At 40.3% G+C, this 12,100-nt stretch overlaps 1 protein-coding gene across 6 annotated transcripts in view; it reads right to left on the bottom strand.

Annotated features, from left to right (window-relative positions):
* Window positions 1-12,100, bottom strand: part of Fnip2 (folliculin interacting protein 2) — a 115,346-nt gene that overhangs the window by 8,551 nt on the left and 94,695 nt on the right. For all 6 annotated transcript variants that reach the window (XM_047566167.1, XM_047566170.1, XM_047566169.1 and 3 more), the window contains one exon: window positions 559-759. In XM_047566167.1, coding sequence (XP_047422123.1) covers window positions 559-759 — 201 coding nt within the window. The remainder of the gene's footprint in view (window positions 1-558; window positions 760-12,100) is intronic.

The following is a 12,100-nucleotide window of genomic DNA, read 5'->3' as shown; positions in this document are numbered from 1 at the left end:
CTATAAACATATCACACACACACACACACACACATTCACTGAAAGGTATATATTAATTCCAGTGACCAGGGGTGAATTGCTGATAATTTTTGAGGACTTCTTAGGCTCTGTTTGTTGTTTGTATTTAAAATAATGTTATGAAAGTGATCATAAAGTCCCATTTGAAAAGGAACAACTGATACCATCTTACATGTATACAGTACTTCAAAAACATGTTTCCATGAACTGTGGTCTACTTTACCCTTAATACTTCTGTGAGGATGGCTGCTTAGCAATGAGTTCTCCAAAGAGGATTTTAGACTCCTTTTATGCTGGATCTCTCCCCTTATACCTTATTTACTTTGTCATACACCTTATTAAAAAGATGTTGATGCCACTCTGATGTTTCATGGAAGGGCTAGTGTTACTGAAATCCATCCCATTTGCTGGTTTTGTGTTGCATGTCCCATTTTTACTTCATGCTACCTTCCAATTTTATTAAAACCAATGTCTGGATTTCTGCTTTTATAATCAAAATGTTGCTGAAAGTATTTTTAACTAAATTTCTCTGATACTTACAAAGTCAGCAGGGAGGTGAAGCTTGTAAAGCTGTAAGATAGACTGAAGTAAACTGGACACCTGACTAGAGACCAAGACATCCTGGCCCAGCTTCATGTTGTCCATCACTTTCCTCTGACTTGTGGCCACCTGGACACTCCACTTGTCTGTGTCTGCGATGATACAGACAGCTTCAGCTATTGGCTCATCAAGTACTGGATGCTGAAAGAGGAACACAGTAGGTCAGCTTTTTAACCCGCTTCCATGTGACATTCAAATGCCCAGAGTGTTTTTCTTGAGCATTAGATTAACTTAATTTTGAAGTTGTTTAGCAACGAGTAATTGTGGGAGCTACAGAAATTTAAGGTTTGACAGAGACTCATATAGGAGTGTCACTAAATCATTTAAAATTAATTAGATAAAACATTACACTTAATCATTTAATCATGTTTTCTATCAACTAGGAGGTACATTTTAACTGTTAAATGTTCACAGAGAAGCAAAAGGTATGTGCCCTCCCTACATATATTAAAAATTCTTTTTGAGAGACTGCATTCTCCTTTTAAATAGTGAAAATCAGACTAAGGTATAGAATTCCATTACCATTTTTCCAATAGCAAGGTTAGTCAGGGCACTTTAATAATATTCCCCTAAGGAATATTAAATGTTTTAATCATTAAGTAAAATGTATTTAGTAACCATGTGTGCTGCATACATCATCTTAACAAACAACTAAAATCAGACTGAAGCCTGATTTATTCATATGAGTCTAAAAGGTTAACATAGGGTTACTGATAAACATGTTTAAAATGTAAAATTTTCTACAGTAACTGTGCCATAGGGTAAACATTGAAGCAGGCAAGGAAAAGGGCCTTAACTACATCTAATCTCTCTAAACTGATCAAAGAGGAACTGCTTTGCCACTAGCACCTCCTGGCATGCACATGTGGCACACTGAGTGTGCAAGTCAACACCCCAACAGGATGGCCCTGCTAGGTTCCAACTAAAAGAGAAAGGAGGGCGGGGTGAGGCTAAGAAGAACAGCAACAGACAGGCTGACAGACAAACCTCAGAGCCAAGGTGTGTGAGCACACTTTTCTAATCCTTCTTTCCCAAAGGAAAACCGTATTGTCTTTCTTCTGTCATTTAATCCCTTCTACCACCCTGTGCTGGCCACTGCTTGCTTTTGGCTGTGGAGCATAACTTCTTCCCAGTAAATTCATTCTATTCTTCCCTAGAGAATACTTTATTTGGATAAGCCCTGGTAAATCTGTAATCTGGGTCTCACCTTCCCTTTATCACGCTGTGGTTAGACACAGGACGCAATAAGATGCTTCTACCCTGGAAGCAGGGCACCATCACATTCTGGCCCAGACAGCAATCAGTATAAGTACTTTCAGGTAGTTCATGTTTCCTGGGCCTGGTCAGATCTGCTTTGTTTTCTGCCTATTCGAGGCCTAGTTCTTTGCTCTGCCCTCATCAGTTCTGTGAATTCCTAATATCCTTCCAATAAATTTAATTCTGCTTAAGTAAACAGAAGTTGGTTTCTGCTAATTACAACAGAGACTCCAAACAGATACACAATCTCACTAGCAGACAATGGTTATCTGTGGGTTTTTAAGACTTAATGCAAGTTGTGGTACTGCAGCAAACAGAATGCAAAAGATGCAGCCAACCTGTGATCCTAACGGAGATGTGGCTACCTAGTCCTCGACTCTAATTAAAGGGGGAGCAGATGAAGCCTTGTATTTCTACTAAAATTGGGGAAAGAGAATGGTGGGCTGTTCTCTACTCTTGGGATCTGAGCCTGGAGACTGAAGAAAAGAAAACAGGAGGGATGGTTTGATAGCACCCTGATGCTGACACATGAACCACATGAGTCTCATTTTCCTTCCCTTACACGGCAAGATAAAGGGAGAGGAATATCAGCTTCATTAAAGAAAGTTACTTAGTGAAATTCCTCTTCTTAATGTCAAAATTCTTCCCAAAGGGCTTTGATTAAATATCACAAGAAAAATAAACAAATTGTAAAAAAGCCCACACTATATATTTACCCTTTAAAATTCTTCTCCAAACCATTATTGTTTCAGATTAATCAGGCCCTCTGATGTTTGAGTTTTAAATGAACATCTGAGGGAAATGTTAACATTAAAAAGTCATCCTGGGCTTGGGGTATAGCTCAGTGGCAGTGTGTGCTTAGCATGCATGAGACCCTGGGTGCAACCCCCAGCACCGAAAAAGAAAGTCATTTCCAATTAAAGCACTTGTTTGATTGATGAACTTGGCAAACCTTATGGGTGCTCATATACATTTATTTGCTTTTCTCTTTCAAGTTAAGAGAATCGATTTTCAAATGTTACCTGCCCACAGGTTTGTCAAATTCTATCAGAGTAACATGTCGCTACTTTCTCCATAACCTGAGACCTGCAGAAGTGCTGCCCTATCACTGAGTTCTGAGTGTTCCTCTGAGACCCTGTAGACAGCTGCCAGTTTCCACACCACCCACAGAAATGTGACTGGGCAACTCAGAAACTCCTAAAGGGGCTGGGGTAAAAGGTCTCCGGAGAACAGTGAAGAGAACTGAGGGTGGATGGTCCGTCTCCACCAGACCAAGGTGGTAGCAGCCACATGCCATTATTCTTCCCTTGCTCTACTCATGAGAAGTACAGATGATCACTTATTTGGTTCTACCTTGTCAATATCTCACTTATCGCAACTACTTTCCTGTGAAGATTTCTCAAGACAGAAAAAGAAAATGCTTTGTTTTCCAGATCTTTAAGAGTTTTCTTGAATTTTCTTGGCTATCACAGCTTATTGAACTAACACAATAAGCCTGGCTAATCTGTAGCTTCTAAGGATTTGTGGATCCATTTTCTGGGAATGTTAGATGCCTGGGACATTCTGATTTCAAAATTCTTGGTTATACTGGAGTATACGCCCCAACTCACACATGCAGACTTTGGCTTAACTTAATCCAGGAAAAACAAAGCCTATGCACTTTGGAGATCAGAAGAGCAGGGCTTCTGATAACTCCACAAGGGACAATGATGACAGCAAGGGCTCCAAGTCACAGGAGTGGGCTGGAATGACACTTTGCTAACTTGCTAGCTGTGGAACCTTAGCAACTCAGTTTCTACATCTGCAAGATGGGACAGTACTTAGTTCAGAGTTTCTGGTTTAAGTCACAAAAATTTTCTGTGGGAAAAATGATGTGAAAGAGGTAGCCAAGTGCTTAACATGCTTGGAACTCAAACATCTGTTTTCTTTCTACATCACCCTTGCCTCTACTGACCATGTGCCCCAAGACTTCAAATTCAGAACTCATCAATGGTGAGACTGGACACAACACTGCCTGAGTTTATGCCCTTTACCTAAATCCTCACTCTCCTAAAATACCACATTATCATTTCCCTCACTGACCCAAAAACCTATGCTAGCCAAGCATCACCCAAACTGTTAAGTTAAAGGTACTCTTTTTCCGTATGTAAAGCTCTTCATAGTCTGGGTACCTAACCACACTGTATTCATCTCCCAGTGCTAAGAAGACCCACATTCTCCAGGTCATCAGGACCACCGCCTCCTTCTCTCACCTCAGGTTGTGGCCAGAAGGTCTTCTCTGCTACTTTTTAAGTGTGACATTACTCCAAGGCCCTGGCTTGGGGTCAGTCTCTATTCATGAAGACTTCCCTCACTCTTCCTTTGATCTCCAAGAGCCTGAACTTTCTACATCATTCAATTTGGCATTTAATCACATGCTGCCTTAACTTGTTCTCCATTTCACATCTCTGTCTCCTCAGTGACTTTATAAGTAGTTCAAGTGGAGAAATCACATTTTTTTTTTCCTGAAGCCTCTGAAATGAGCATAACAAAGTGCTGTGCATGGGAAAAACATTAATATATCCTAGCTGTGCTGAGCAATTCATTTTTGATTTAACCCAGTTCCTAGTAAGTCTTCTTCACAATTATGAATTCCTATGTACCACATTTAATGACTAGCATTTCATGTGATCATCTATTTTTAACTTGACTAAGGATCAGAAAATGCCATTCTTACATATATGTCTCCTCTAAGTATTTATCACTTCACAATGCCATGTTCTCCTATGGGGTGGACAGAAACCTAGTCCTCCTGGTTCTACAAATAGGAATACTGAGGCCCCAAAATTAGGTTTCTTGGTGTGTCAGAAATATAATCGAGGGACTCACAAAGTGTTTCCAACTTTTAGTTTGATGAGTTTGCAAAACCTTTGCTACAAAACTCCAGGATTTCATCTGAGTGGAAATTCCTTGGATTAGACTGCAAGAAGTATAAAAGATGTTTTCAACTGATTGAACTCAGAGTGCTTTACCACTGAGCTACCTCTCCGCTTTTCACTTACTTTTTAAAACTAAAACAGGGTCTTGCCAAGTTGCAGAGACTGGCCTTGAACTCATGACCCTCTTGCCTCAGCCTCCTGAGGAGCTGGGATTATAGGTGTGTGCTACCATGCCTAACCAACAGTATGGATTTAACCATCAGGGATCAGCCTCTAGGTAGCCTCTTTACAACACAAAGGGAATAAGTGCCTTATCATACCAGTATCTGGAAGTACTTTCCTGTATCTCTTTCTTTGAGATATTTTGTGTAATAAAACACAAGATTTGGGGCTGGTATTGTGGCTCAGTAGTAGAGCCCTTGCCTAGCATGTGTGAGGCACTGGGTTCGATTCTCAGCGTCACATGAAAATAAATGAATAAAATAAAGGCCTGTCAACATCTAAAAAAAATATGTTAAAAAACAAGATTCTTTGATGTTGACTTGTTAATCTATTTCAAATAATTCTGGCAAATTTTATAACTTTATTAAACTGTATTTGAATTAAAAGATGTATGTGACCAAACACCTTTCTGCAATGATTCTCATCATTAGACTATACAGCACCATGACTTATTAATAGTAGTCTTGTATAATAGACAAGAGGGGCCTTTAATTACTCATGCAGAGAAAATGGGATGGTGAGCACAGTGAAGGTCCCTTCCCAGCACTCATTCTTAGTTGAACGTCCTCAGATGTCCTGTTTTCTTCTACCTCCTGATGGTAGAAACCTACTGATATAACCATATCCCTCATGACCTTGGTACTAAAAATTTAACTGTGCAAGAAAGTCCTCAGTCAACCCACCCAACACCTCCATGGCCAAACGCGATATAAAAGGATTGCCGATGTGTGTGGATTACTGTTTTTAAAAATATAAACCAAAAAAACCCCTCCAGTCTTATACCCATCCAGAGGAAAAAAAACCTGGTTTAACAATGCCCTCTAGTAATATAAAGTCATCTAGGAAGTTTTCATTTACAAAATATTGAATATTCAGACATTCCTTGGTTCATCCATGAACCAAGACAGGGACAGGTGGACCCTCCCATGCCCATGAACCCCTGCTCCCAGCGAGAGGAATCTTCAGTTCCTTGATGGCCACGTTGTCCCTGCACTCATGTCCACCCATGCCTGGCCTGGGGAGTCTCACCCCACCACCCTGCACACTCCCTCAGTACCCTGTGCTTCCCATGGCTGCACACCAATGCACAGTGTTTTGTACTGCCTGCTTATTTCTTTTACTTCCTGTGAGTTACTTCCTCAAACTCCATGAGGAGGGGGGTGGGGCGTGGGGGTGTTCTCATCTCTGCCTGTATGAGCTCTCTTTATCTTTGATGTGCACTCTCAAAGTGTGGATTTGTTTTTATTTACCCCACTTGGGAGCATGCTCCTTTAATCTGAAGAATTCCCATCATTCTCTGAGTATTGTTTTCCCTATTTTTTCATTCCAGGCTCTATGTCTCTTACTTGTTTTTTCACATTTTTCCTGTCTTTTTGTCTCAGAGCTGCATTGGAAACGGTGGCTTCATGTCGACAGTCTCCTTTTACAAATGCTAATTTTCTTTAGCTGTATTTAACTTGCTCTGTTCTTTAACCAACCCCCAGAGTTTTGATTTCAATGACTGTTTTTCAACATTAGAAGTTGTCTTTAGGTCTTACACCACTCTAAATAATCATTTATCACATTATCCCACCTTCTTATTTCATTTTTTTAAACATTGAGTAAACATTTTAAGCACAGCCACAGAACAGCTCCTGCAGCTGGAGGAGCGCTGCCTCTCCTCCATGTCGCTTGCTCGCCCTCACCATGGCTTGTGGTTTCCTCATCCACAGTGTGTAGTTTCTGAATGTGGGCCCATCTTATTGGAGGCTGGAGTTCTTTGTTGTGTTTTCTTGAATGTGACATGAGCTTGGGTTGTCAGGTGTCTGAAGCAGTGTGCTTCCTTCAGCCAGAGTCCTGGTGGCTCTCTGCTCCTGGTCTTTATGTTTATTTCTTGGGTAGGCTCTCTGGTCACTCAGGTAGAAAAGAGCTGGACCGCAGTCCCATGGCCAGCACAGGCCTCGGTCTTGATTTCTCACAGGAGGCCATATTCCCACCCACATTTCCCCCTGTTTCACTGCTGCTTGGCTGCTTATGTCTGGAATTTTCTAGTCCCTTTTTTATGGAAAAAGAGCTCCAGGCTTTAGGTAAAGGGCCCAGTTCCAGGTTCTGAATCTTATGTGCGTGGGAAACCAGATTGTCACCCAAGGTGAAACTCACAACCTGGGTCCAGGATGGAATCCAAGATGGCCAGTGCTGTGTCAGCTCACCCTCACTGCTCTGGTTTTGGTTTCTACGAGTCTGGGACAAAAGGATTTCCATTTTTCCACTTGCACAGATATCATAACACAGGGTTTGGCTGGTAACATTTTACCCCTTGCTCTTCAGTTTTGAAGGAGAAACACTGTCATCTACAGCCATTTAGTACAACATGTGGCTAGAATCCCCTCGCCTCAGACCCTCAGTAAACACGGTGCCTATTACAAGAATGGCGCTTAGTATTTTTCAGTAACTAAATCTCTGAGGTGTCACTCTCTTACTCTTCCCCAAAAGCCATCTCCAGCTTCCATACCCATGACTAGTGAACTGGGTTAGCCAGACCACCTGCAAAGCCACCATCAGACTTCCAGGGCATCACACAGACTTGCAGCATATGAAAATGCCAGGAGGGATTGACAATTACATGACCTTACCACATCTCCATCAGAATTTTTTTTTTTTCTCTTGGAACCAGGCTCACTGTCAGTCACTGAAGGCTGAAGAGTTGTAATAAGGTAAAGAAGAGGAAAATCAATCATTGTGGACTATGGTAGGTATACAAGGTGGAGGACTCTGGGGAGCCCTAAGATGTCATGAAGATTTGGGGACAGAGGGAATGAGGGGGAGAGCCCAAGGTATGGTGAGATGATCTAGGAGGGGTACAAATGCCTGACCTCTGTGGCCTATGCCCACGCCTGAGACCACCACAGGCCTCTATGAACTGGCTCCCAAACGTATCCTACAGCCTTGAAGATCAGTGCACAGCTCTTAATGGCCTTAACTGTCAGGGTGAAGTAAGACAGCCTGAGGTTGTGGAGGGGTGCTCAAGATCAAAAAGGGTCACCATAAAAAGTTATGTGAGGGTGTTAGTATCCTCAAAATAAAAGAAGGTTGCTAGTTGTTGGCACAGAATGGCACAGATGTTCAAGTACCTTGGAGGTAGACAAAATTCGGGAAAACATCAAAATTAGACATATGTCTAACTCTGACACAGTACAAGAAACAAGTAGTCTGAGAGACCTAAAATAAGTTTTTACTCTCCTTTAGGTAAAGAAAACAAAGAGTCACAGGCCTCATGTCTAAACATATTACTCTTCCCTTTTATTTTTTAAAAGAAAGATCATATGCCATTGTTCTTTACTTCAGAAGAAAGAGGCATGCTACCTAATACAGTTTTACCTGTACTAACAAATACACACTCCACTAAATACAGTTTTATGGGGAACAGTCAACTAATATCAGTGAGTACTTTCTGTGCGCTGGCATCAGGCAAGGTACTGGAACTGGGAGCATAAAGGAAGTAAGTCTGTTTCCTACAGCCTTGGAGGGAGAAATAAGATTTCTGACCCAGTGTACATGTTTGTACAGAGTGAACGTACAATATGTACATTTAAGTGTGTGTGTGTGTGTGTGTGTGTGTGTGTATTCACACACAATACACAGTTCTCATTAAACAACAACCCTAACTTTCTGTGATGATTTCAGTTCTATTCTACATGATTCTAAAACACTGGTCATGGAAGAAACCCAGTTACAGGTCAAAACACGTACCTTAAAAAACCCTCCAAAGGCGGCTCCTAGCCCCAGGTAGCACTGCATTCAGATCTACAGACTAGAAGACGGTGGTATAGGCCCAAGGCATCAGCATACTCATTATCCAACACAGCGACATGAAAGTAACAAGCGTGTTCTCAACAGCCTGCTTGTTCTACATAGCTGTTTCTTCAGCAACCTATTGATTCTATGGTTGTTACTGACCAGAGGCACTCAATGCTAACTGTGTTACTTAAAGCAGTGATTAACCATTTGATGGGACTTGCTGTTGTTTTGTAGTCTTACTGGTGATATCCTGCGTGAATTAATTAGGCATTCATGAGCATATATCACAGCCAAGCTTTTAGCAAAGCTCCTTATCTGTGCTACTGATTACTGCATGATTATTTCTGGAATCAATCTGTTGCTACTCTTAAAGTTAAATGGAAGAGGCTGCTATATCCAACTGTTATTTCATTTTTTAGATTATTCTGTAAAATGCCTGAAGCCCTGGAGCAACATTTTTAAAAAGTTATAAGGTGATGTTAATTTTGGTCTTAATGACCCTGCCCAGCAGAGTTCCCCATGACATCACAGGCAAATGGAAGGAGATGCTTCAGCACTGAGTAAACCACACAGGTTCCATCTTCTTGCCTCTGACAGGAACTTTCTGGGATGGACAAGGATACTGACTGGTCAGGACAGCTTTGACTGCATCTGCATATAACCTTCTCATCTTGCATGGTATTTTCATTTTTACTAAAATAATGGCTGCATTTTGCTCTTTGTATTAGAAAGGTGTCTTATTACTTTATCACTTGCAAAGCACTTGCACATGTATTATCTTAATAGTTAATATTTATTGGGCATTTAGTCATGTACTTGATGTGGATTAACTTGCAGAATCTCCAACCAAACCTATGCTATCAGTGTTGTCCATTTTATAGTTTAGAAAGCCAAAGAAACTTGTTCAAAGGCCACAAAGCCACCAAGGGGTAAGCTATGATTCAAAACTCTGGTCTGTTTTCAGAGGTCACATGCTTAACCACTGGACTATATTCTATCTGATCCTCTAAACACATTCTGAGACTTAGCAATGCAAATGATTTACCTAAGATCAATGAATGAATGGTAATGCCAAGTCTTTGATACCAAGCCGGTGCTCTTCCACCACCCTCAGTGCCCAGTGGTTCAGTAAAACCCCAATGTTGTCCAAGTCTGCAGGATTCACAAGCCCACAGGACGCAGGAGAGAAAAAGAGAAAAGATGACTTGAGGGTCACAGGTACAGTGTGCTAGTGGTTTGTGCTCTCTCTCTCTTTTTCTCTCCTTTTAAAGTCAAAGAAGGGCTGGGGTGGTGGCTCAGTGGTAGAGAGCTTGCCTGGCATGTGTGAGGCACTGGGTTCAAATCTCAGCATCACATATAAATAAATAAATAAATAAATAAATAAATAAATAAAGGTTAAAAAATAAAAAATGAAATAAAATCAAAGGAAAAAGGAAAGAATGAACATTCAGATGTGGCAGGGAAAAAAAAGAAACAATATTACTTTGAACTAATTTAAGGCAGCTGTATAACCTATGCATTAGGAGCACAGAAAGAGTTCAAATGACAGAAAAGAGGCCATACATGGGCTAAACAAGAACACGTGTTTAAATATTTAAAGAACATCTGAATCTTAACGTGAAGAGCAATGAAAAATGAAAACAAATGAAGTAAAGTTAATCTATCTTTCTTTTGTAAGAGACTTGGACAATGAAAACTACAAAAAGAAAGTTTTAGTATTGGACACTCTAGAAAGAAATTCCTCAAGTTCTGGAAAAGAAATTCCAAACTTGTCCACATTTATATATGACAGATTGTACAATCCAAGTCATGCATAGGTCTTAAAAACAGATCAATAACCTAAGTCGATTGCCTTTAAACAGTTATTAAAAATCCTTCTCTAAAAAGAATTATGAATACCAAAGCCTGATGAACTCTTGGCATGAACACTGAAAATTATTTACGTCCACACAAGGTTTTGAAAGCAAGTGATGATAAGGCTATTTATTCTAATCTTCTCATTCTCAGTGAGCTATTCCTTTTAGCTCTAACTATGGCCATGACTTGTTCTTCTTTTTTTGGCAAGAATCTAAATAATCACTATACTATGCCTTACGGAGTAGTAAGTTTAATGTTTAAAAGTACTCCTAATTTATTTTTCAACAAATATTTGTAAATGCAAGTTGAAAGTAAGGCAAAAAACAAAAACAAAAACAAAAACAAAACAACAAAAAAACCCAAAACAAACTGCCACAGACCAGACTGCCAGTCTGAACAGACCACTACTTCAAAAGCAAAACTCATTATGATCAATGTGTCAAGTGAAATTAGAAATCTACTAATGCTAATTGGATATATTATGAACATATTAAACTTGTGAAGATAATTTTATGAGCCCTTCACCATTTCCCATTAACACCCATGCATGGTTGCACTTTGGATGTACCCACAATCTGACATGATATAGGGTACTGTGCATAATAACTTTCTCAGGGTGACTTCAGAGTTTAAAGAAATGAGAAATGCTGCAGTATGAAAACACTACCTCTAAAAAGGGAAGATGAAATCGGAAAAGCTTTAAGAAGAATGATAGGGCAAACATAGTTGTGTTATTTTCAAATCTAAGAATTATACAGCCAGATGGTCACCAATAAAAACCTAATATTCAGAAGTTGGAATGTGCAAGCCTACAGAGAATATTTAAAAATTTCATGGTTTTACAAGTAAGTAAAGGAGAGATATCAATCAATAGATGACATTTCCTTCATGGTTAGTAAGTGAATACAGGGAATTTGGGCAAAATTCGCCAGTTTGGTAAGATGTCACAGAAGATGATCTCAATAGCTCACATGCAATCTCCTGGAGACTGTCAAAAGCAGAATCTAGGCTGGGCACTGTGGTACCCTGCTGTAATCCCAGTGACAAGGAGGCATATCTCAAGTTCAAAGCCAGCCTCAGCAATTTAGGGAGGCCCTTAGCAACTTAGTGAGACCCTGTATCAAAATAAAAAATAAAAAATAAAAAAGGGCTGGACATGTCACTTAGTGGCTGAGTGCCCCTGGGTTCAATTCCCAGAACCCACCCCACACCAAAAAAAGAAAAGAGTCAAAAGCAGAACATAGGGCTGTGTAGAAGAAAGGTCCAATGAACAACACCAATGTTCTTGGGAATCAAACTGACAGCAGAGCAGAAGGAAAACACCCAGTTTTGCATATATGGATACAAACATAAGATGCTGACAGAAAAGGAAATGAGGTCCTTTGCTGCCCTGCCTTAATGCTACAGAGAGCTACTAAACACACACGTGCAGTCTATAAAACTGCCTGGCA

Source organism: Sciurus carolinensis, chromosome 10 (genome assembly GCF_902686445.1).
Source record: "Sciurus carolinensis chromosome 10, mSciCar1.2, whole genome shotgun sequence".
Taxonomy (NCBI): Eukaryota; Metazoa; Chordata; class Mammalia; order Rodentia; family Sciuridae; genus Sciurus; species Sciurus carolinensis.
The sequence above is the reverse complement of the archived record's forward strand: the minus strand, read 5'-3'. Positions and strand labels throughout refer to the sequence as shown.